The sequence below is a fragment of the Camelus dromedarius genome, chromosome 22, assembly GCF_036321535.1.
Source record: "Camelus dromedarius isolate mCamDro1 chromosome 22, mCamDro1.pat, whole genome shotgun sequence".
NCBI lineage: Eukaryota > Metazoa > Chordata > Mammalia > Artiodactyla > Camelidae > Camelus > Camelus dromedarius.
This window is the reverse complement of record NC_087457.1, coordinates 17885890-17913131: the sequence shown is the minus strand read 5'-3', so window position 1 is coordinate 17913131 and position 27242 is coordinate 17885890. Positions and strand designations below refer to the sequence as shown.

The 27242-nt window shown below is 36.9% G+C and overlaps 1 protein-coding gene across 5 annotated transcripts in view; it reads left to right on the top strand.

Moving 5' to 3' along the window:
• The window catches only part of RBPMS (RNA binding protein, mRNA processing factor), a 158717-nt gene that overhangs the window by 49343 nt on the left and 82132 nt on the right, over positions 1 to 27242 (top strand). For all 5 annotated transcript variants that reach the window (XM_031440172.2, XM_031440176.2, XM_031440175.2 and 2 more), the window contains exons 2-4: positions 17726 to 17803; positions 20674 to 20712; positions 21952 to 22014. In XM_031440172.2, the coding sequence (XP_031296032.1) occupies positions 17726 to 17803; positions 20674 to 20712; positions 21952 to 22014 (180 nt within the window). The remainder of the gene's footprint in view (positions 1 to 17725; positions 17804 to 20673; positions 20713 to 21951; positions 22015 to 27242) is intronic.

The following is a 27242-nucleotide window of genomic DNA, read 5'->3' as shown; positions in this document are numbered from 1 at the left end:
TAAAAATGCACATTTCAGGGGCCCGCCTTAATTAATCAGAATATCCTGGAATGGAGACCAAGAATATTCATTTTTAATAACCATCACGTCTCCCCTGTGAACCTTAGGCTTACTAAAGTTTGGGTAGTCATTCTTGTAGAATCTTTAGTATGTTCTGTAGACTGGGCAGCTGGTTAGAAATGCAGAATCTCAGGCCCCACTCTAGATAACTGAATCAGAATCTACATTTAATAAAAGTTCCTGTGAAATAATACACACACTCAAGCTTGGGCAGACTGCTTCACAACTCCTTACACATAGTAAGCTCTCAATTAATCATTGATTGGCTTCTCAGATATTCTAAAAGGAAAGAAAACATTTACAAACTTTTAGCTTCTCAGAAATTTAGGGAGTGTTTTAGAATTATAGTCTTATTGCATTATTTTCAGTAAAGAATTGCAATGCAAGTTCATTGTGTCACTAGTTTAAGCACAGATTTAGTGATTTCCACCTAAATAAATACTGAAGTCCCTTATAAAATACGAGTCTGTTTCATATGAAAGGGTCTAATTCTCTTCTGCCTGTGTGAGATTGACTCTGGGCCTGGCTCAGAGTCCTCTGCTCCAAGATCAAGCAAAGTCTTCCCAACAGGCCCCGTGGCATTTGGCAGTGAAGAGTTTTCAAGGGCCACAACCTTATCTCGGTAGGAGTAAGTATAATTGAATATTGTTTGGTATATTCTTTTAAAACTAGAAAACCTTCCTGTGAATTTGGCAACTTGTTATAATGTTACTCCAAATGTGTCTGATTTTTTAACAGATACCTGGATATTCTCGTAATCAGACATAGTTGAGAAACCTTGAATTATGTGATCTTTCCCTCAGCAGATTACCTTTCTGATTAAACTTTTTATCTTCTCTTTTGTTTTCTTGAACATATATTGCCCCAAAGAGTGGTAAAGAGACAGCTCAGGATTACCAGTTTAGAACTGAAAATGAAAAATATGGGTAACTAAGTACTGTGTAATATTTTTCAAGGACTTAAAAATTAAAAATTATTTCATACTACTTACATTCCTTTGAAAACATCATAAAGATGGCAAGTGTTAAGATCTAGGGTGGTGAAGTAATGAAGCATCGTAAAATACTTGAGGGGGTGGATATGTGTGCCTGTTTGTGCATGTGGCGGGGGCAAGGGTCTTGAATACGTCATTTGCCATCTCTTATCTCAAAACTCCTTTTCTTTACATTTAACTCCTGAATGTGCTTTAACCTCAGATAAATTTTTATTAATTACCATTATTTAGAGAAATGAAGTATGCTGCTTTTTTGGTAATTAAATAGTTTATGTGCTATCTTTCGTGAACTTTGCAAAAGAAAGCTGATTCTTGGAAAGGAACAAAATTGTGTTGATCTCTTACTTTAGGATTAGAGTAATCCTTGTGTCTTGAGCAGTAAAACAAAGATAAATTATCAAATACTTATGGGTACTGTCTTAGTCACTGGATCTATTTGTGTAAGTCCATTATGACATTAGGTAATGTTATTTTGGGATCTCAAATTCTCATACTTTATAAATCATTTCATGGGTTTAAAATGTTTTTGATGGATAGATGGAAAGAGAGCCTTTTCCTCTTATAATTAAGGTCTTGACCATTTCTGTAAAACAATTTGAATACTATCCAGTTGTGGTTTTCCCTAAATGAATGTGTCATCTGTAAATGTCAGATCCTGAAGGAAACTTCAATCCTTAATCTTAAGAAATTTAGATTCCTAATTCAAGATTATAGTGATAGGTGAGAAAGATATAGTGCCTGCTCTCAGGGAAATTATAGTTTAATTAGAAAGGATTTAAAGCCTGTGAACAGTTGAGACAGAATAAGACATATGACTGTGCTACAAACAGTGCAACAGGAGCTCAACAAAGGAGGAAGGAAATAATGGAGTGTTCACGGAATGCTGCTCCTTCAGAGAAGGAAGGAAACTTGCTTTGGGCTTTTAAGTCCAGAAGTGAGCCTTTTACCCAAGTAAAGAATAACTCTTAAGAAAAAAGGCTTTTAGTCAGGAGCAAGCAAGGTATGATGGCTGTTAAGACTGATCTAGTAGAGCCTAGGGAAGAAATGCTGCAGAGGAGGAAGGAATCATAATTACGAATATTTGAAGGCCAGAGGCTTGGGAATTTTGTTCCGACGTGGTTGGAAGAAACTAATGCTTGTTACAGTAGTGCTGATCATGAGGTTAGAAAAGCAGTAATTCTGTTTGTGTTTTTATTCATTTCTAAAACCAAATGTGTGTGCATATGTATGTGTATATGTGTATCTGATATTCTGTTTCTTAACATCGTTGAGCCATGAGATGGCATTACAAATAAAATTTAAAATTTCTGGTGAATAGGAAATTCTTCAGCACAGTTTAAGACTTTTGGAGAAAAAAAAATGATGCTTGTGCTTGTTTTAAAGAGCCATCTGAGAGTTAGGGGCCAATTGTCCAAGCACTGCTTACACTTGGATAGTGTTGAATGGATGAGTTGTGAGGTTAGGGATCCATTTTCATCTTCCCTGAGTTCATAGTACCTGTGACACAATTTCAGTTAGCAAAAAAGTGTATTGCCTGTGGTGTGTAGTGTTAACCGCACCAGAAAGTATTTTTAAAGTCATGGACAGATTGTAGCTCAGTATATCCATATACTGTTTTTTAGTTTCCTGATGACGTTTTATATTCTATTGTATTTGAAACATTTGGAAATTCTTCCACTAGGCTCCAAATAAGTTACACTTTAATTAGATGTGGCATTTGGAAGAATGATCTTGAAGTTTTGGCACAACAGAACAGCATAATCTGGGAAGTTGATTTCATCTTTATTTGGTCTTACTAGAGCACAGATGAGAACTGTTTTGGCTGTGCTTACCTTAGCCTGTGTTCTGCCCAGAGCTGGGCTGGCACATCAGGTTCCAGGGAGATCACTGACAGGCCGAGTCATGTCCACTATGAAAGATCCTTCACATGCCCTGGGTTCTGACAATTTTGGGAATTCTTCCTCAATTGGAGAAGAACAGTTTTGGAAACTGCTTGAGCTATTCACAAAATGGAAAATACAGAGCTGGTTTCTGGAAAGTGTACTGTTTTGTGTTCTTTACAAATATGTTATATTACGAATGCATATTTTCATTCACACGTTAAGCCTTGAAAAGGAATTCCGAGAAGTTCCTGAAAGGGAATGGAGGTAGTGTGAGCAATAGCATTTCACTCTGGAAATTCAGTATTAATAGTGAAATATTTGTGTCTTAAGTAGTATGCAGTTTGTTCATTGGTGATGTTTTTTCCTTAATAGCTATTGTTGAAAAACTATTTTATCTTGGGTAATTTTTCGAAGTAGTTTTAGCTGGCTAAATGAAATCATAAGTTTTAGGACTTGAATAATTTTATTCTTTAGTATTCATTCTGTCCCACCAGCAAAAAGTGTTACCTGATAGCAGTTGAGGGGTTATATTTATTTTACTTATTTAGTAGAAATTTGTGTAATCCTTACTATGTGCCAGGTGCTTTTCTAAATGCTTCATAGATAATCATATTTAATCTTCTTAGCCAACAATATGAAGTAGGTTTTACTCTATCTCCCATTTTAATGAGGAAACTGAAGCTCCAGTTGGTTAATAGGTTGTCCAAGATCACTTAGCTAATAGATGTAGGAGTTGGAATTCAAATCCAGGCCGTCTGTTTCCAGAGTTTGTGTGTATGCTCTACTAAGTCAGTCTTTCTTACAAGGGAGAAAACCAACACAAATAGATTCAATCATGACTGTTAGGTCAGAGTGTCTGAACTAACAGCATGTCAGTCAGTAACTCTGGAGGCCAGTTACCTGTTTTGTATTAATATCTCTCCTGGGTTTTTTAAATTTGTGGCTTAAGACAACATTCTGCTTTATTATTGTAAATAAAAGTAGACAGTTAAAAATATATAAATATAAAATGAAACATATATTCCAATGGCTTGATTGAGAAATTCTCAGTGGCATGAACTAGGTCTTGACTGATGTCCTTTGACCCCAGTATGCCTTTATAGAGCCTTTCCTTTCACTGTACCTTTGGAGTTGAGATGGAACCTAGAGATCAACTACCACACCTTCATTTTATAAATAAGGAAACTGAGGCCAGTGCCCAAGTCCCCAACTGCTAGTTTTGAAGCACAAATGTGATTTTAAGTGACTAGTTTCAATTTAGTGGTCTTTCCCTTTCGTTATAGAAATTGAGAAGTTACTGTGCTGTAGAACACAGATTAAATGTCTAATAAGCTTTTAAATATTTTAGACCTATTTGAAAAGCATATATTGTACTTTTGTTACTCTAGGTTATTTCTCAGCCTCAAACCTCACCATTTCTTTTCTGACATTTGTTAATGTCTTTCAGTGCTCCCAGCCAGCACAGACAGTCCTGCTTGTAAGTCATGCCAACTCTTGATACCTGTATCCCTTTACATAGTCACACATACACATAAGGAAAATATAAACTAAATATTACCTGATTCAAATGACCACATAAATGGAAGACAGGTATGATTATAGGTGGTTATTAAATCAAACAAATATATCCCAGTAGAGAGGTAGTTCCTGTAGTGGGCTGGGAGATTACAAATTATAGCCTAAATATTTGGAATGTATTCTAGTATTGAAAATTCCTATGTTGGAAAAGCTAGGAGGTGATCTAAACTTAAACATCAATGTGTGCTCTTTTACTGGAAGAATGCATTATAAGCACTGGGCTTTGCAGTGTTGAATGTAAACTGACTAGTTAATGAATTAGAGGAAGTAGCCAATGTAAAATAGGTTGTATTTTAAAAATTTGTATTTCAGTCCTGTGGTATTTTAAATGCAAACAAATATTGGTTGAAATTTTCATGTAGAAACAGGTTTAGAAAAGTGGGTGGTTCTTAGTGAGCTCACAAAAGCCCTGTTAATACAAAATATAGCCTGATGTTTATCTGTGCTTTGTGTGCTTCATAGGCCTTGAATCCTCCAAGTTTTTCCCCGGTAGTAGTTTAAAATATTTTAAATTTGTATGTTTGCTATTTTTATTTTCCATATCATCTGAGATGAATCTTGAATGAGGTATAGATACTAAAATAGAATATCACTAAGATATATGCCACAATAAGAGGTAAATTGAGCAAATCAGGAAAATTATAAGTTGAGTAAAATATACTTTTTTAAAGAAATCATATTTATTTCATTTTGATATTTTTTGCAGTACTGAATCTTATCAAGTAAAAATTTCATAGGAGAAAACAATCTTCTGATTGTGCTTTAAAACAGAAGTGCACATGAATCCGTAACATTATAGCTTTACTGCCTAGTTTTACCAGCTGATCGAAATCTCTTGACTAATGTTTATGTAATTACTTACGTCAAAGTTTTAAAAAATGTACACTTAAAAATGTGTTTAAACTTTGAGATGATTGTAGGTTCACATACAGTTCTAAGAAGGAATACAGAGAGATCCTGTGTGCCCTTTCTCTAATGATAACATCTTGTAAAATTATAGCATAATATCACAACCAAGAAACTGACTTTGGTACAATCCCCTCATTTTATTTTTACTTCCCCTGTTTTAGATGTGTGTGTTTTGTTCTCTGCAGTTTTATCCCATGTGTATGTTTGTATATCCACCCCCACAGTTAAGATACAGAACATTCCCACCACCACAAGGATCCCTGTCATTATTGCCTTTATAATATACACCTTCCTCCTCACCCCTCGCTCCCTCTTTGTCCCTAACTTCTAGAGACTCATCTGTTTTCCATCTCTCTAATTTTGTCATTTCAAGAATGTTAGATGAAGCGAATTATGTGGTATGTAACCTTTAGGAATTGGTGGGATTTTTTTCACTCAACATAATTCCCTTGAGATTCATCCAGGTTACTTGTGTTAGTTTTTTATTGCTGAGTGGTGTTCCATGGTATGGGTGCACCACAGTTTGACCATTCACCCACTGAAGGATATCTGGCTTATTCCCAGTTCTTGGCTATTATGAATAAAGCATTTGTGAATGTTTGTGTACAGGTTTTTGTGTGAGTGTAAATTTTTCTCTGGGATAACTGCTCACAAGTGCAATTACTAAGTTATATGGTAATGGCACTTTCAGTTTGGAAAAGACAGCAGTGTTATATGAGAGATTTGGTTTCCCTGCATCCTTACCAGTGTTGGTTTTGTCATCATTTTTGTGTCATATGTGATGATACAGTATGGTATGAATATTACTCAAATGGATGATTTAATGAGTTATGGACATTAATTGACGTATCAGGTAGCTAAAATATCATACACAATAAAAAGTAGTGATTAAACAGATCAAGTCTTATAAAATTGAATAAAATGTACTTTTAATATACCTTCAATATTAATGTTAAATCAAGGAGTTAATTCATACTTTTAATTTTACCTTTAAAATAGGAAGAGGACAGATTTTATTATGTCCAAGTTTAATTAAAGATTTTAAGAGATTGATGATTTGCCTAAAACCACTTCAAAATTTGTTAACACTCTTTTTCGTTTTTCTTAATACTTTTCCTTGATAGGAATATTTAAACCTATCAGCCTTGATATTTTTTTAAATCTCAGAAATAAAATGAAAAGAGAACTTCCTGATGTGACAAAAGTTGAACAAGGAGAGGAAGGAGAAGAGTCTAGGAGGATGTGTTAACAGCAGGAGGATGTGTTAACAGCAGGAGGCTGGGCTGCTGGTCAGGATGGGATGTGCTCATGGCTTTTAAAGAGGTAGAAAGAGGGTAGTGAAGGGACTTCAAGCCACACTTGTGGGGTTCATAATTTTGGCAATAGATTAATTTATCATATGCGTGTTAGTTCCTTTTGCTATGCAAACTTATTTTCATTTTCTCTCACCCACTTTAAGCCCGTGTGTAACAGTTGTGTGATAATACTGTCAGTTTCTGCCTCTCTTAGAGTTGCCTTTGGAGCATGAAAATGCATCTTTTTGAATGTTGTAAACCACCTTAATATAGGTGACATTTTCTGAGCTCTTACTATGAACCAGGCACTGAACTCTAGGCATTTCATATCTATTAGCTTATTAAATCCTTGCGAAAACTCTGTGTGAGGAATTATCCCCAAATTTAGTAGCTTAAAGAACAAACATTATTTCAATTTCTAAGGGTCAGGAATTTAGGAGTGGCTTAGCTAAGTGGATCTAGCTCATGAGGATGGAGTCAAGGCATTTTTAGCTGGGGCTGCAGTCATCTCAAGACTTGACTGGGGCTGGAAAATCTGCTTCCAAGATGATTTGCCTATGTGGCTTTTGTTCCATCATCAGGTAGACTTCCCCATGGAGCTTCCTGGATATTATCATGACATGGTGTCTGGCTTCCCCCAGAGAGAATGATTCGAGAATCTTCTACTGAGGAAGTCACAGTGCCTTTTTTGACTCAGTTGTTAGGATTCATACAGTGTCACTTCTGCCATTCTGTTCATTAGAAGTGAGTTACTAAGTGAAGCCCACGTTGGGGGTAGGGGGGATTAGGGTCTACCTTGTGAAGGGAGGAGTACTGAAGATTTTGTGGACATATTTTTAAAACTGCCACAAGTGGGTTACCACTATTGTCTTGATTTTTTCCAGATGAGGAAACTTGTGAATGGAGGAGTTAAGTGACTGGTTCATGCATAGCTAGTAGGAGAACTGGAGGTTTAAATCCCAGCTCTGTGTGAATTTCTTTTTTTTTAATTGAAGTATAGTCAGTTTACAATGTTGTCAATTTCTGGTACTTCAGTCTTACATGAACATACATATATTCGTTTTCATATTCTTTTTCACCGTAAGTTACTACAAGATATTGAATATAGTTCCCTGTGCTATACAGTATGAACTTGTTGTTTATCGGTTTTGTGAGACTTCTCCTGTATTTCAAAGCGAGAGATGCTCCGCCGGAGTTCAGTAGATGTTCTGTGTGATTCAGTGGGTTTGTAGATGTAATTCTTGGTGTATTTGTGGGAGAGGGCGAGCTGTGAGTCTCTCCACTCCACCATCTCGGCACCTCTTCTGTGTGAATCTTTTTTCTTTTTTTCTTTTCTTTCTTTCTTTCTTTCTTTTTTTTTTTTTTTTTTTTTTACTACATATGCTTTACTGCCTTGAGTACTTAACCTTTTAAATGCGTATTAAATAAAGTCCAGTGACTTTATTTCTTCATATTCATCCATATCTGGATATTATGAATTATATGGCTGTTTTATGCCTCACTCCTGGTTCTGTTATTTAAACTTATATTCATTTATTTAGTTCATTCTGTAGATACTTAGCATCTACTGGGATAGCAATTACTGGGATGCTCTGTCATGTGGGGAAGAACTTTCATTTTGAAGGTGTACTGACCTGGCATCAAGAATTTCAAGGTGTGTACTGAGTAGTTTCTCATGACTAAACATTGGGAAGCAAACCTTTTTTCATAGCTTTTTAGTTTTGCGATTGTAATACCTTCTGTAGTTGTTAGAACTGTGATGAGTTGTGGGTGGTTATTAAGAATGCACTGCAAGCTGAAGTCGACAGTGGAATAAGGTTCCTCAGATGGTTTGTTCACTACTTTTATCAAAGGCAATAAATATATTAGACCCCTGGGCAGTGTTGGGGCTGTAATCTGCCACTGCTCATTTTTTTCCAGGTACTTTAAGTGACCATGAAGAACTATGTAGTTTGAGAGAGGTGGAATGACTTTTAACAGATCTCCTTTGTAAAATGACAGTCACCCAAACTATGCAGGAGAGAGGTCTTGGGACTTTGATAGTATCTTTCATGTTTTTGCTTATAGTTCATTTTGTTAGGCCATGGAAAAGTCGGTATTATGGGTGGCCCAGGGGATCTTTTCTTTTCTTTTCTTTTTTTGAAGGTATAGTTAATTTACAGTGTTGTTTACAGGAAAGAGATTCAGTTAAACATGTACATATTCTTTTTCAGTTTCTTTTCCATTATAAGTCATTATAAGATATTTAATACATTTCCCTGTGCTATACAGTAGGTCCTTGTTGTTTATTTTATCTATAGTAATGTGTATATGTTAATCCCAATTTATCTGTCCCCCACAACCCCTTCCCCCTCTGGTAATCAGTTTGTTTTCTATGTCTATGAGTCTATTTCTGGCTTGTAAATAATTTCATTTGTGTCATTTTTTTTAGATTCCACATATAAGAGATATCATATGATATTTGTCTTTCTCTGTCTAATTTACTTAATATGATAATCTCTAGGTCCATCCATGTTGCTGCAAATGGCGTTGTTTTATTCTTCTTTATGGCTGAGTAATCCATTGTATATATACACCACATCTTCTTTATCCATTCATCTGTTGATGGACATTTAGGTTTCTTCCATGTCCTACCTATTGTAAATCGTGCTTCTATGAACATTGGGGTGCCTGTATATTTTCCATTTATAGTTTTATCTGGATATATTCCCAGAAGTGGGATTGCTGGATCATATGATAACTCTATTTTTATTTTTTAAAGGAACCTCCATACTGTTCTCCATAGCGGCTATACCAGTTTACATTCTCACCAGCTGTGTAGGAGGATTCCTTTTTCTCTGGGAGATCTTTTTTGACATTAAATTTCAGAGTACTCTATAGGATTAAAAAAAAACCCTAAGGATAGCTGCATTTGAGGGCATTAGAATGCAAACTTCCGTTTATAATACACTGGATTAATTATCCATTTAAAAATCTCCATGTTTTAACAACATAAGCAGTGCAGTGTAATGGGATGAAGAGTCAGATTTCATTGGCTAACCAGTATTTAAACAGAAAAAGCCATAAGAAAGTTGACTGAAGGAACTTAAGAGAAGCCAGAGTGGGGTGTTAAAGGGTAAAGCTTTCTGCCTTTATAAGGAAGTTCTTGTTGAACTCTAAGGACTTGGCTACCATATATTGTGTTTGACAGCACTCATTGAATTTCCTAATAATGAGGTTAAATTCACACACACACACACACACACACACATATCTAGTTTCCTATTTAGGCTGATTCAAATTCTAAATTCCTGATTTGCCTCTGGTACCCACCTTCCTTTGTGTCTGATAGCACTAAGGAATTTTCATAATAATGTGGTTAAATGCTTACATGTACAGACACATCTGCCTATACTTGGGCAGTTTCAAACCCTAGAAATTTTTGATATGTCTTATCCTTTTAGAAATGTAACAGACTCGAGGGATAGCCTAGATTAGACTTTGATTTTAAGAAGTCCTAACAAGGTGAGAGATTATGAGACCATCCGATTATAAATCAACATTGGATTGGCCTGCAATAGGCTCCTCAAAGAATGAACATGGTCTACCTACTGCTCGCGTGGGATCCCACCTTCCTGTGCATGTTCTGAGCCCTGCACATACAAGTTTATGGAATGTGGTGTTTCTCTTTCTTCCGTATGAGCTCCCACAAGTCTTCCTCCTTTCCCTGATACTTAATGGCAATTTTTAGATCATCTTGGCAAAGGGACCTTGCTTTCTGTTGGCCTTAAATAAAGGTATAAGTTTGATTATATAGATAGGGCGAACTAATTGAATATCACCCAGAGCAAATACTAGTGGATCCCTCAAAACTACAAAAGTGTGCATTGTAGATAGGTATGTGGCTTTTTTTCTTTAGAAAGGTTAGAACAATTATCCATTTAAAACAAATAAACCTGGGAGTCCGTAACAACAGCATAGTGACCCTTTTATCCTATGTCTGTCAGTTAGTCCTTGGTGTCTGTAGCAACCTGTCCTCCTGAACCAAAACATACCTACCCAGGCTAGAAAGGGAGCAAGTCTTTAAGTCCAATAGATGGTCACTGTCAGGAAAAAAGAACTTGACCACCTGTTCCATCTTAAAGCCAATGCCAGGAAGAAACTGTAGCTTGACCAAAGGCTGGTCAGTTTCTGCTGAGCTGCAACCAGAATTAAATGCCTGGCAGACCATTTTAATGATTGTGGTAATCCATTTTCATGGTGGCAAGATATGAATGGGAAATCATAGCAGGCCAGTAGAGCTTTCTTTGGAACTGAGAGGACCAGCAGCTGTCAGCAGGGCTCAGTCTTGCAGTTTAGTTTTTCAGCTGGTGCTTATAGAAAAAGCAAAGAGCTAAATCCATTTACACACTTTATTTAAAAAGAATAAAATAATTTAACCAGTGTGTAAAACTTAGAGGGCTCTGGAATACACACATCCCCCCTGACCTGGCCACAGCTCCCTGGGATTTATGCTGACACACACACACACACACACATACACACTCCCTCTCCCCTCTCCCCCTCCCTCTCCCCTCTCCCCTCTCCCCCTCTCTTTAACTTTACTGTCCCTGAAACCACATTTGTATTTCATGTCTCAGAAGAGAGATGGCACTTCCTTAGATGTCGGAGAGTGAGTGATTCCTTTCTTCTTGTCCTACAGAGCTAGCATTTGACTGAAGCCGGAATGGATGGTCCTGCTTCTTGGCCCTTACCTTACAGTCACTGGTGCCCCCTCTTTTAGTTAGATTTTATTTTTAGAGTAGGTATGAAGTAACACTGACTCATGGTCAGAATTAAAATGTGAAGTAAGATACATGAATGTATATTTCTAGTAGATCAGGTTTGTCCCTGTGGAGCAAGGACAGGCAGGAAGATGAGAATTTATTTCTGAGGATGGAAGTGGACAGGCAGGACCCAAGGGCTGTATTTTTGAAGAAAGGAGATACATTTGGGCTTGTGTTTGTTCTTTTTTCAAAGAAATAGTTGATGCTTAATAACTATTTAAATACCAGAATGTATAAGTACTTGGAAGTTCTCTGTAATCCCCCCTTCCTTCCTCACTATTAACATATAGTTAATGTGGTGTACATTCTTCCAGTACTTTTTTTTTAACTTGAGCATGTACTAATTTATAAAAACACTGAAAGAATTACTAGGATTATGGGCAATTTCTGGTGTTGCTTTTTCACTTAATAATCAGGAACCTCGTTCTATGTCATTAGCTACAGATGTTTGCTCACCATTTTAAATTTGCAAGAGTTTGAGCGTCTTTTCAGACTTGTGTATTACTTATTTACATTTGTTGAGATTGGACTTACTTACATATAAGTATGTTTCAGTCATTATTAGTTGAAATGTGATTTTACTAATATCCATATATTAATCATTCTCTCCTTATTAATGGGTGCATAGTCCTGAATTTGTGGTCGGTTCATGACTTTTTAGGTCTGTTGTGATTTCAGTCTGTTTTTCTTTTCCTCCCTTGTTTTTCATCTCATTTCTCTTTTTGTTCTAAATACCTGTCTCTTATAACGTTAATCTCTTCTGCCTTTTTGTCATGTTTCTCATTTGATGTTGTAACTGTACTGCTATTTCCCAAGTAAGTGGGATACTTACTTGTACCATGTGCCTAGGACTGTGCTGCACACCACCCACAAAAGCACCCTGACACTCTGAAATGACCTTTGAAATATTTTATCTGGGAATCCGCTTGCGTGTTTCAAAGAATGGTTACTCCAAAAGAATGATTTAAACATACAACACATTTGAAAGCTTCTGGAGAATGTGGATAGATGGAGAGAGAATTTGCAGAGGATAGATGATCGTAGAAGCACCCGCCGTGGGTTTTAGAATGTTTCAAATGAGTGACTATCCACAGTTACTTGTGAGTCATTAGAAAATGAGAAGTTGCCTATCCCAATCCTATGAATTTAAGAGGAACCTCAAGAGGTCAGATCAAAACAGCTAGAGATGATGTCAAAGACCTTTTTATAAACGATTAAAACATACACAGAAAATGCCCATAGTCTTTGGACATTGTGGTGTTTACCAGATGTGGCTGCTGAAAAGTGTGTGAGATTATTCTCCACTGTGCGCTGAAATTAATAAGCATTTGTCTGTTGGCTTTTATTGTAATACTAGATTACCTCCGAGATAATGCATGCTCTTCGTTAGAGGGAGAGCCTTTCCATTTCAAGGCCTGTTTTGGCCTTTCTAGCCAGGAAAGCCCAAGAGTGACATGATGACTCTCCTTATTGAATTAGAGTTTATTAAATTGGAAGTCAGTCACTGAAATGTGGCTTGTCTTTCCCCGTGGGAGCTGACAGTGCCGTTAAAGAACACACAGTTTTATCCAAAATGTAATTGTAGCCTCTGCGGGAAGGTTGATAATGGCTGAGCCAAGAAGAGCCTTGCTCTCACTGTCCGGCACAGGCCGATTTCTCCTGGCACTTATTCTTCCAGTCCTGTTGGGGTAGAAATGAAGCTGGAGGTACATCTACAGAATCCATTAGCGCCCCTTTGGGATAAAGCTGTCAGCAGCTTCATGTCTTGAACTTCTATGAGGCATGTTGTGTCCTTGACTAAGAAATGTTGAGTTTCCCCGTGTGTCTGATAAAGTAAACATCTGTGGTGCTGAAGGCATAGTGCCAGGTACATCTGTGTCCGTAGACAATGCTGTTAAATTAAGGGTTGCCCTGGATAATGACTGACCTGCTATAGAGTTCATTTGGCATCATTCATTTGTTGTCTTGGGGCACTTTTTTTCCGAGTTTTTGATCGTGGATTTACGTCTGTCTTAAACTTTAATCTCACTATTGGTGTTCTAACTGGTTACTCTCTAAATGAGCTAAACTTTCTGTTGTCACAGAAAGCTGCATATTCCATCAGTGACAGTAAGCTCCCTGCAAGCAAGAATCATGTCTTACCTTTGAGATTTCCATAGACATAGCAAAGGCAAAACCGTGAAGTGCTTTGCTGTTTCAAATGGCTCAGATAAAACAACTGGTTGTGAGACGAGTAGGGAACTAAAGCGTTTTAAAACATCCTCTTGATTCTAGGTCCCAGTGGCACCACAGAAAAGCGTGAATTAGATATTCAGAAAGAGGTTTTTTCCATTCATTATCCATAGTTTTTTGTTTGTTTGTTTTTTCTTTTTGTTTTTTAACTTAATGAAATTTCCTAGTCTAAGAAGGTCTAAAAAGGATTCAGAACACAGAGATTCCAAGCACTTGGATTTAAGAGACCTTTAGTTATACTTATAAATTCATATTGTAAGTATCTGAGTTATTTTTCCCAGTCAGTCTTTATGTTCCATCAGAGGAGAGGATATCTCTTCAGTGAAAGATGAGATAGCCTGGCAGATTTCTGAGACAATAATGCACTTCACTAGTAAGATCCTAAGAAATGTAATTCATGTCCACATGTAAATAAAATACCAGACATCTTAGTTGCTTCTAATTTGATGAACAAAATAAAGTGGCTGCGAGTCTCTCTTTATTCATGGGTGATTGACAAACAGGCCTAACAAGAGTGCAGGTTTTTTTTAAAGCACGTAGGAGTTTTCCTGTTGAGACACTAGGATAAGAATCTTCTAATTCTGAAATACTTACATAAAAAAATTTTCTCCCTAAACTTCTCAATTTTTATTGATATAAATATTGACATTATTTATGGTTTCCTGAAGAAAGCAAAGTAACTTAAAAATCTAGGCATTTCTCAACCTAACAATAAATTTATAGTCTCTAAAATATGCTTATTTAGAAAGATAGAAAGTACAAATAAGCTAAGAAAGTACGAGTATTTTTTCCATTTTACTTATTCCGTTATTCAGGGCTAAACCATATAGATGTAAACATTTTGAAATATATATCCTAGAAGGCATTTTTTCCTCTTCTCCATATACCTATGTGTGTTGGCTGTTTGTTTTACAGGATAAAACTAAAATTATGTGTACTTTTCCCCTGAACATCATTTTTATTGGTTGCAGGATAATACATTTTATGAATGTAGAGGGACCTTAATTTATATCTAGTAATCTTTTGTTGATAACCCCCAGATTTCTAGTGGGTTTTGTTGATAAATTATTTGACTTGCAGGTTTCTAAAGCCTTTCTTTAGAACACTACTATAAATTGTAGTTCATTTACTGAATTAACTCCTCAGGTCCTAATTGATACCTGTCACATGGCCAAGCATCCCTGCTGGACAAATGGTACTCTAGTGTTTAAAACACAGAATCTGCTTATTATTTCCATGGAAGTCTTTGTAATCCGGTTAGCACTTGGTATACTGTTAGACATAATGGACACTCAGCAAAATCTGAATGAGTGGGAGCTGGGATTCCCTCTCTGTCCAGGTTGTCCTGGCCAGAGCAGCCAGGTAGAACAGATGGTGCTCACTTTCTGGACTGTGGGAAGAAGGTTATGGAGAGCAGACAGGGCACACTGGATAGCAAGATTCCCTCATCACCTGTGTCTTCGGCAATTCTTAGTAATTCGGCAGTAGTAGCTTTGATAAAGAAAGTTCCTTGGAAAGAGTGTTTATCACTGGCAAAGCTGAGGGAGCAGAGGGGGAGCAAAAGATATACTGAAAAACAAACTTGACCTTAATTGAAATTTAGAAAACACCACACCCAATAGCAACAGAACATACGTTTAAGTACACACAGAACATTTATTGTGTTCTGGGCCATAAAACAAGGAATTGAAGGGCAGTTTTCTAAAAAGCTGAAGCATATGCCCATCATTTCATCCAGGTATTCCATTTCCTTACCCAAGAAGAAAGAAGACTTATGTCCATCGATACATGAATGTTCGTAGTCATTTTATTTGTAAAGGCCAAAAACTAGAAGTAACCCCCGTGTTTCATAAACAAGTGAACAAATGAACTGATGTATTCATACCACTGAAAACTACTCAGTAGTAAAAAGGAGTAGACTGTTGATAATATGCAACAACATGGATGAATCTGAATTATGCCAAAGTGAAAGAAGGCAGACAAAAAAGGATACATACTTTATGGCTCCATTTGTATAAAACTTTAGAACATACATACTAATCCATAGTGACAGAAGGCACATGAGTGATTGCCAAGGAATGAGAATAATAGGACAAGATGGAAGAGGATTAAAGGGGCATGAGATAAGGAAACTTCCGGGGGTGATGGATATGTTCATTATCTTGACTGTTGTGATGGCTTTACAGGTTTTACATATGTCAAAACCTATCATTATATGTCAGTTGTACCTCAGTACAGCTGTTTAAAATATAAATAAGGCATTCATGATTTTAGGGCTGTTTACATTATCATAATGTTTATTATACAGCTACATGCAAATGGTATGCATGACACTGTACCATGTACTGTACTAGACCAATAAAAAGGGTCTTGCTTGCTGGTTTGTACTTCTTCAAGCCAGAATCAATGGGAAGTGTTAGGATTCTAACAAATATTCTCCTTACTTCTCACGAAGGAAAACCCTTCCATAATTATATGTGGTTTACAGTTGAGCATTGATTTTTTTTTTCCCCTTGAGCAACGTGATTTCTAATGAACTCAATCATGTATGAGCTTGATTTAGAGAAGAGGAATAGAAAATGTCGGCATGAACTTACTTGAACTCATAAAAACAGTAGAATGGTTACTACCAAGAGCTGAGGGGTAAGAGAAAAAGAGAGGAGATGTTGGTCAAAGGGTACAAAATAGTTAGAAGTTGAAGAAGTTCTGGGGAACCTAATGCACAACATTGTGACTATATTTAAAATACTGTTTTTTATATACTTGCAAGTTGCTGAGAGTTGATCTTAAATGTTCTCACCACAATAAAGAAATGGTAGTTTTGTGATTTGATAGAGGTGTTAGCTACTGCTATAGTAGTAATTTTCCAATATACATACATATATATATATATATATATATATATATATATATATATATGTTTATTAGATCAAAAAGTACATCTTAAATAATGTTGTATGTCAACTATTATCTGAAAGCTGGAGGAGGGGGAACTGACTAAAGGTACACAAAACAGACTCAAATAAGCAAGTAGAAACAAAATCTGGTGGTGATAACTCAGTGGTTACTCCTTGCCTCCTGAATCAAGACCGTATTCCTGAGCCAATGACTTGATGCCCCGGTGAATTGATCCTCCATCCCTGTTCAGTTTTGGCTCACTTTTCTCCTAGAATACACTGTGGTCTCCCCCTCTTCATTGCCTTGGTGAATTCTTTTTTCTGCCTGTGACTTTTCCCCATCTCACCTTTTTATATCTACGTGGGAAATTCTATCCTTTAAGTTTCAACTCAGATGCCAACATGTTTACACATTTACAGCTGGAAGGATCAGAGTAATCTATGTTTTGTATTTTAAGACACATCAAAAATACATAACATTTGTACCGTAGGCCTTATAGGTCAGTGAGTTCTGCTCTGCTGTTTTGGAACTGAACAAATGCAGAGTTATGCATCTGGCTACTATTTAGATGCATTTCAATTGTTTAATAAACTTTTGCATTTATTAAAGTTATTGTAATTATCAATGCCAATGTGGGACACAATGGCCAAGACAGTCAGGAGGAAACAAAAATTTTTCAATCTTATTTTTGAACCACATTCTATGTTCATTTGATTAGTCCAGAGGAGTATTAGATTTACTGTCCTCATGACATTTTTTTTTTCCTTAAGCTAATATTTTAATTATGGACCCTCTCTTTTCCTCACATTTTTGGAACCAAGCAGTGGCTAATTGGAAATGGAGAGGTCAGTTTGTAAATTTAAATCAGCTACCAGTGATTGACTGTGATAATCCACTCAGATACTCGAGAGTTGGCTCAGTGGCACCTTAACATTAGAGCACTCATTGTGTCAGGAAAGAGCGTGAGTTAGGTAGGCGTCATGGAATATTTGAAGAAATGGGTTCTTGGGATTTCAGTTGAGCTATTCAGTTTGTCCACGCCCTTGATCTCTTCTCATGTTTATTTTTCAGGTCCGGACTCTCTTTGTCAGTGGTCTCCCTCTGGATATCAAACCTCGGGAGCTGTATCTGCTTTTCAGACCATTTAAGGTACCTGTTGTATCTTTCAGAAATTGTAAAAAAAAAAAAAAAAAAAAAAAAAAAAAAAAAAAAAGACCAAAAGTGTGTGTATAAGGTTCATGGGGCTTTTTGAAGGAAGAAATGAAATGTTTGAGAAAGTACCCTATAAAGTCATGTTTTTAAAAGGCTAGTGAGTAAAGGAGATTTAACTACTCAGTTCTAATACATTCTCACTTAGGAAAGACTGAGACTGCCTTTTGTCCTCCCAGCCGCTAACCTGAAGCAGTCTCTCACTGACATGGGCATGCACCTGTTTCTGTTTTATTGCGTACAACAGCCTTAGTGTCCTCCCTGTTTGTCCTTCGCCAGTTGGGGTTGTTTTTCTGAGTACACGTCACCGGAAAATATTATCAATTACTTACGTATCTATATTTCAAATACGATAATATAAGTTAAACCCTATTCCTAGGAGGTTCCTTTTGAGTTGAAATACTGCTGTTGATAATATTCTTTGAAGACATAATAGGGTAAATGAACTTTTATGAACTAGACTAGGAACCTAACACCATTATGTTTTCCATAGGCAGGCTGCCCTAAGTTTCAAGCATAGTAAAACAAAATTTTAAAGAGTTGTTTGGTATGAGTGGAGGCTAATCTTTCCTGGTGCTTAGTGAAGTATTTAATGCAATTTTCTGTCCATTGTGACTATCAAGACTAAAGTACTTTAGAGATACTTAATGTTGCTGGGGTTGAAAATTTAACAAGAAATTCAACTAAATCTGGAACAACCGTGGTCTAAGGAGAAGCCTTGCAGGTTAGCCTTTGGAGGATAGGAGAAAGCTGAGACTGGGCAAAATGTGGGCTGGAGACCTTAGCCCTCAAGGAATGAACCTGGAGCTTATGATAAATTAAGAGCTTATGTCTGAGCTAGTTATGTCAGCTGAGGACATGTCAGCAGCAATGCCTGGCCAGGGCCACACTTATGATTACATGATAGACCATCTTGAGTTCTAGTTAAAGATCCATCCTGGTAGAAGCAGGACCCCAGCCACAGAGGCAGGACATGTCGAGGGACAGTATGTAGCTTGTTAGGGAGAGTGGGGAGGATCTGGCCCTGAAAACAGCTGGGTAGGAGAGGGTAGAGGAGGGTTGAGCGGCCAGTTAAAGCAACGAAGGTTAAACAGAATCTAGCTTATGTACCAAAAAGGCACCACGTAATAGTGGACGTAACTCCATTCTGACAGCTATCTTCTTAATGGAACAATAATGATGACATTACAGAGGGAAATAAAGGTTAGACATGAGGTTAGCTGGGAGGAAATGGGAGAGAAAGAGAAGGTGTGGGGAGAGTGCCAACTTTATAGAATTTCCTGAGTTTCTTCTGCAGGGTTGCAGTTGGTTTTTTTTGTTTTTTGTTTTTTTTTAACTATCTGTCCCTTTTGTAGGATGAGGACTTTTTAAGCTAATTGATCCTATTAATGGACAAAATAATTACGTTTTCATATGTGTATAGAGAGACTTTGCATCAAGCCCCCTATGAATTATCTCACTTAATTCTCACCACATTTCTTTAACGTGGATTGGCCTCATTTTTTTTCAAATGAGGAAAATGAAACTTGGAGCAGTTGAATAAATTCTGTTCAAGTTTATACACATAATAAATGGCAGGGCCAGGATTCAGACCCAAGCAGTTTGACTCTGCAATCCCTGTTCTGAACTGTTATGTGATACTACGTCTCTCTTTGTGACTTGAGAGGATAATATATCCCTACCAGTGATCTTTTACTTGAGTGAAATATCCATTTGTCCTTTGCCTCTAAGACCTTCAGGGTGTTTAAACCTTCAGGTTTTTCAGAGAGTGAGAACACCTTGAAAAAGGAAGAGGCAGGGCTGTGAATCATGACCTCTCTGGCCAGAAGAGCTCAAGGCCTTTGAGGTAAAATGTTTACAGTAGCTAATTGGTAACATAGTTCTCTGCTGGGAAGATAGGAGTATGAATCAATCCCAACATCCTGCCCAGAAACCCCAACGCTAAAGTCAGGACCCTGGTACATTCCTAACAACCCTCTTTTAATTAAAGTCCCCGGAGGCTGACCCTCGTCTGCAAATCTGTCTCTGTACTGATAGGTGTGGTGGTCAATCATGTCAAGTGGTGTTTTTTCCTTTCTTGTGTCAGCCATCAGTGCAAGCCACCGGCCATTGATTATTTTCAGAAATAAACAGACTTTGTTATACTTGTCCTGGGGAGCCAGGAAAGGTAAAGGGAGGGGTGGAAGGGAGTGTTTCCATCTCCCTGGAGGATGAGCTGGAGTAAAAAAACCCAGCAGGGAATTTTTGCATCTCCCAATCAGAATACCAACATGAAAACTGACAGCTGCAGTAAATAAGCAAAAGAATTTAACAAAATTTAGCATGACTGCTTGTTTAACCTTTCCTGGCAGTTTTGAAATTTTCATTAATAAGTTCTACTAAGTATATTCTTAATGTTTTATTGTTGTTTTATAGCAAATATATGATCAAGTCATCACATACTCTGACCTTCCTCATTTAGTTCCCCCCGCCCCCTTCCCTCTTCTTGTTCTGTAAAATGAAAAGGACCTGTTGTTGACGTAGACACCATTTTCTTACCATTGCGTAATTTCATGAAAATATATATAGAGGAAAGGAACATCAGTGCATGAATTTTGGGACTTGATTTCTCTTGGGCCCAAGTATCCAAACAGGATATACATTGTGGGTGTGTGGGTGTGTAAAATTTGTTTCCCCAGTTAACTTAAGCATTTGTGAGAAGAGTTAGTCCATAGTCAAAAAGGACTCATTTTCACTTGAGCAAGATGCTTTATAATTGCTTTTTTCCCCTAGTACTTTTTTTGGTCTAAATTTTGGTTCTTTCTTTTCAGGGCTACGAGGGTTCTCTTATAAAGCTCACATCTAAGCAGGTAAGAATTTCATACTTGCACATAAATGATCACTTCCACAATAAGTTTGGATTGACTTTCTTCAGAAGGTTACTAGGGCTTGACATTCTTTTTTTTTATTCCCATTAAGATTTGATTTTTTGTTGTTGCTGCTCTAAAATTAAGGATGAGATCAGTTAGGAATTAGTACCTGTAAATGATTCCTAACTCTATAGTTTACAGGTAGGGTGTCTGGGACTATCCCCAAGGAAGGCAAATATAATGCATCCAGCGTAGTTATATTAAGATAGAACTGTATGTTCAAAAGAAATTATTAATTACTATCCAAATTCACTTTTATTGCCATTTCTTTCCTATTTTTTATAAACTTTAACAGGCAAACTTATCACAATCCAGTATGAGTATTTGAATGGTGAAGAATCACACTGTCTCTCAAACCCCTAATAACCACAGGCAGAATCCCAGGTTTGTAAGGGGGCACAGAAGGTGCAGAGTGGAGGCAGTAATCAATAACCCTGATGGTGCCCGCAAGTGTCTTGACAATTTTTAGATGTATGCTTTTTTTTTTTTTAAACGGCTGAGCAGTCAGGGTGCTTACCTCTTCACTTCTCATCAGTAAGGTATTCTCTGGTTCATCAGAAATATGCTATTGCAACCATCCTTCTGGACTGAAAGATACTGAGTCCAAAGGAGTTATGACCCCTCTCTCTTTAGTTGAAACAATATGGTTTACAACTAATTGAACACAAGACTTTTTTAAAGGCATCCTTTGTGATTTGAGATTAAAATGTAGGTTATATAATTTTGATCATGCAGTGAGAAGACAGGGCTTTTATCATTGTGTCATTATATTCCTTGCACTTACAGTGTACCAAAAGGTGATTCGATTCTCTTTCCATTTTAAACGATGAAGAAACTGAGGTACAGTGAATTTGATTTAGGAAAGTAGAGCCTCTCCACCCAAGTTTTCCTCTATTCCCTTGTTCACCGCTGCTCACCTTCCAACCCCTTCTAGATTTTTTTATGATTCTCTTAATCCCCAGCTGTGCCCTTGAAGAACCACCTTCACAATCCCCTTGATTCATGTTAGAAATTTGGCTAAGCCACTGAGTCATGATTCTTCTGGGCTGGCTTTCTTATTGCTACCCATTGCCTGTGGTCATTTCTATATCTTAGCTCTTCAATTTGACATCACTTTTGACCCAGAAAAATAGGCATCCTCTGATTTATTTTCCTTCATATTTTTTTCTCTTTCCTTAGCCCGTAGGTTTTGTCAGTTTTGACAGTCGTTCAGAAGCAGAAGCTGCAAAGAATGCTTTGAATGTAAGTACTAACGGTGTTAATTGTTGAGAATTTCCTTATGAGGTGGTAGGAAGTAATAGAACTTCTTTGGATAGGAAATCAAATGGCAGGAATATGACAGCTCAGTCTAACAGGGAGGGAGTCATTAGTTAGCCCTCTAAAAATATTTTTTGCCTTTTAGAATTGTGATTGGATGTGCTATCAAATAACACTTGGCTCTTCTCTAGCTTTACTGTAATACTCAACATACCTGCTAACATGGGTCTTACTTTAATTCAACTCAATCACGTGCAGGGTGGTGTCCATTTTAGTTAGGCCATCATTATGCTCTCAATGGCTAAGCCTAAGCCAAGAACAGATCACAGTCTTGGCTTTCCTTATCACATGAGGTTTTTGTTTTAGGTGTGTGGATTTTTTTTTTAAAACAAGTCATAGTCTTTATTCTGATTGATTTGAAACTTGCATATATGGCTTTCCCAAAAGACATTCTGCATTGTGATATAATAAATGATAGTCAACTCTAATTGAATAGAGATACCTGTATTTGGTTTGTAGGCATTTTGTCTGCTAATTTTTTTAGCCTTTTACTAGTTTTGTTTTAGCAAATATTTTTCCCCTTTGGTGTATTAAAAAAATAAAACAACTTAAGGAGAACCAAGCCCAGAGAAGGTGGAAACACAGTTTAGTTCTGGAAGCCAAGGGCCAATCCTTAAGTGAGGCGTCTCAGTGAAGAGTCTGGCTGCATCCTTCTCCAGGCACTTGGCCTAAACAGCTATAAATGATGGTTGATGAAAGCTGCCAGAAGTGTTTGGGGTGCTTCTTAAAAGGCAGATGGCCACTTGACTGGTTGCTGTGTGACTGTTGGCTTCTGTGTTGCTGGCCTTTGTGTCGCTGTGGAACCTTACAGGTGCCCTGCCAGCTGCTCTGAGTGCCTGGAGACTAAGGCTCCCCATGCTGAGGAGGGCTGTAGGAGAGACCCAGTCTAATGACTTGGAGGCCTAAGGGAAAGGGCCTCTTAAGGGGTCTGTTTACTTGGCGTGATAGTGTCATAGTGACATGGTCTTGAAAGGTTTTTAAGCTTGAGGAAAAAAAATGTGTACACTCTCAGAAGAATGGTTTGCTTGTTACTGTTGTTGGTTTTTCATAAAAGCATACAGGAACATCTTAGGAATCCAGGAGCTCCGAACTGCTCAGAATTTTTTTGGATTTGGATAAGTGACCTTCTAGTCAGCGTAACTGCTTACTCTGTTCCTCTCCCACAGAACAAAATGTAAACCAGTTATTTACTTCAACAGTACCGACGCACAGTGTATAATTGAATATTCTGATGCAAAAAAATTATAAAACCATTTTGTATTACATAGATACAATCAGAATCCTCTCAACATAACCAAATTTTAAACTTGAAAATAAGACTGTGATTTCGATTTAGGCAGTGTTTTCTTTCATTCTAACCAGGTGGCATCTTTCTAAATGCGAAAGTATTCTGGATCCTTTAAAGCTGTTAGATGACGTTTTCACCAGGTTTTTTCCTCATTGTTCTTAATATAAAGGAATAACAGCAGTTGAAGCTTGTTCACAGAATAGGCCTTCCGTCGCCTTACTTTGTCTCAGCTCTATGACAACACAGGTCACTGTCCCGCTGTTGGAAAAACAGTAGGCTTTAATAGTGACCTGTTTCATCTGATGAAGTTTTTTAAGAGTTTTAAAGGGCCATAAACTATTTCCTTTCCTTACTAAGCAGAGTATAGCAAACATCATTTCCCTTTTTCTCAGTGCAGAGGGTTACATCAGTACAGACAACAGGTTTGGAGCCCTGCTGTCACACGGTGATAGAGGTGCCCATCCCCATGCCAGCTGGCCCACATCGTTGTGCTCTCTTGTCCTGACGTCTGGATTTAGGTTCAGTTCTTGTGCTCAGCTCTTTTCACTGGCAGCAAGCTTCCGTTAGCAGCACCTTCTCCCTTAATCACTAATGCTGTTTGTTGCTCATGTGTTAATAACGTGGGAAGAACTCCAAGTGCAACAGATCCAGTTCTGTTCTATTCTGTGGACCTAAGGATAACTCTCAGTATTTACTTGTGGAGTATTAAACCTGAGTTCCCTTGTGCTCAGAGGTTGCCTCTGATTTTAGAGCATTTATTAAGCTCCTGGTTGATCTCTTTCTCTATTTTAAAATTTTATATGAAAGTATTAGGTTTTTGTACCTTAGAACTGTCCTACTGTTATAGTTAAGGAAACTGAGACTAGAGAGGATGGATGGCTCAACCAGGAAGTGTAGGTTTAAACCTACAACTAGACACTCCTGTGTCTTAGTCCTGTCTACTTTATACCATCTTGCTGCTTGCTGGGTCCATGGAATGTTGCTGCATTTTTCCTGGTGGCAGTGACAGACTATTTAATTCACATTGTCCAGGACAAATGGTCATTACAAAGTTTGGTACGTGACCACGGAGCCAGGGTTTCTTCTCTCTGTAGAGAAAATGGGCCGATTCGGGATGCTGTACTTAATCATGAAGCTGACACATCTTCCCCACGACCCAACACATTTTGCTCTTTCAGGATCATTTTTTCTAATTGGTGAATTAAAAACATACGATGCTCATAGCTATTAAAAAATTTTCTCCTCTCATGTCATTCATCCAGACTTCTCTTAAAAGCTCTTCCTCGCATTCCTTTGGGGGAAGGTTCCATGTTGTAATATTTTGTTTCATTCTACTATTAAGAAACTTAAGCCTCAGTTCATTAAGTCCCTCCATATAGAACAGCTTACAGTGTTCTGAACCACTTGTCCATGTTTAGAGCTTTCCTTCTTGTTATTTCTGTCTTGATTAATGTTTAGTTCAGTTATTAGTATTAATAGTCTTCCCAAAATGACTTTAAATGATTTTTCAATCCATTTTCTTCCATTTTTGGATTATGCTTTAGTCGATTTGATAATTTTATGGAAAAACATGCTCAGATTGAATTAAGTGGTAACACAACTTTTATCAGGGGGTTAGTCAAATCTTCTAAAGTAAATTCAGTATATTTTGTTCTTGTAGCAAAAACTCGCAAACTAAGCCAAATTAAGCTAAAAATAACCCAAACCCAGACTTACTTTCAGGTTATCTATGGCCCCATTAATCCACATGATTAGAAACTCCATCCATTCTTTAACCCAATAGCAAAATATCTGACCTGTCCTTTATCCTTCACACACGTTTGTAGTTTCTGTACCAGCTTTCTGTTCAATTTTCCATGCTAATGGAAGGGGGAGCTGATAATCCAAATTATCAAATTATTTTTAGGATTCGTTTATAATTTTGGAATGAAAATCAAATACATTGACAGTGAGAGTTATAACCTAGCAGAATTTTGATAAGTAGAAATTTTAAGAAGAAACATAGGAAGCAAAGCAGGCCTAGGGATGAGGACCCTGAGCAGAGGTGGGAATAAACCATCTCTGGCTATTCCTACCAACTGTGAAGACCCCCATATTGCCATTGTTGTGTAGCTGAAATTGTGTTTTCATAAATAAGAATAATTTGTAGTGAATACTTAAGATCCACAGGCCTGTCCTGGTCCTGCTTGTGTAAAGTTGCATAACAGGCATTGTCTTCTGTTGGTGTCTTACTTTGGTGGGATTTGTTCATCTAAAGAACTTTAGAAGGTTGTGTGTGGCCTCTTGAGTATATGTGCCAGTTTGTTTGATATCCCTCGTCCTCTAATTTTAAATAGTTGTTATTGGCCTAGGTTTTATCATAGGGTTTATTATACGTTATTTTATTGGAACTAGAGAAATCTCATGCAATCAAACTGTGTATATTACTATAAATTGCCTTCACAGCTAAACATTACTTAGCCTAGTACAATAATTTGCTATATTCACAATCTAGACTCACCGATCTAAGTGATCTCTAATTATCATTGCACCCCAAGTCTATTGGGTCCTTTTAAAAATAGCTTTATTGAGATTTAACTTACATACCATATAATTCACCCACTTAAGGTGTACAGTTCAATGGTTTTTGATGTTACATTATTTTTTAATTATAAAATATAACAAAATTTGACACTTTAATGATTTTTAAGTGTACAATTCAGTGTTAATATTTACCATGTTGTACAACTATCATGACTGTTTCCAAAATTTTTTCATCACCCCAAACAGAAACTTGAATCATTAAGCAATACTTCCTCACTTCTCCTTTCCTCTAGTCCCTGGTAACCTCTAATCTGTTTTCTGTCTCTGTTAATTTGCCTATTTTAAATATTGAAATATTTGTCCTTTGGGGTCTGGTTTCTTTCACTTAACATAATGTTTTTTATGATTAATCCATGTTGAAGCAGGTATCAGAACACCATTCTTTTTTATAGCTGAATAATATTTCATTGAATGGGTATGCCGTATTTTGTTTATCCATTCATCTGTTTATGGACACCTGGGTTGTTTCCACCTTTTGGCTATTGAGAACAGTGCTGCTATGAACACTAGTATACAAGTATCTGTTTGAGTCTCTGTTTTCCAGTTCCTTTGGGTATATACTTAGGAGTGGGATTGCTGAGTCATGTGGTGTTTATATTTTTAGCTTTCTGAGGAACCTCTAAACTTTGCTATATTGACTGTACCATTTTACATTCCCACAAGCAATGTATGATGGTTTCAGTTTTTCCTGTTCTCATACTTGTTATTTTCTGTTTTTTAAAGTTACAGCTGTCCTAGTAGATGTGAAGTGGTCATTGGTTTCTTGATAAATACTTATTGACTAATTTCAGTAGTAGATTTGGGTTCTTTTGGAATCCCACATGACTTAAAATAGTGTTTCTGAATGGAGATTAGTAACATTTCTTTTCTGTGATGGCCATTTCTAATTAATGGAACAGTGTTACTCTTAAATAGTGTATCTGTTAATGAAAGAAGAGAGGCAAAACCCCAACCCTTGGATGATTCATTTAATAAGATAAGACTTGGATTTTGTATTCTTTTATATACAGTTTGCAAAACATGAAGGAAAGGTGTTTTCTTAAGGTCTAAACAGACTTTGTATTAAAGAGATAAAAGCAGAAAGGTGGCAGTTAATAGGTGGAAAATGAAGAGAAATGGAGGATATACAGTATTATTTATTGGTTATTGAAGAAATTTATTCAATAGTGTGTGTGGTAAAAAGAAATTTTAGAAAAATCTTTAATAACTTTAAGAAAGCGTGTTGATAAGGTATTTGATAATTTTACACGTTGAAAGAAACAAGTGATGTAATCAGGAAAAC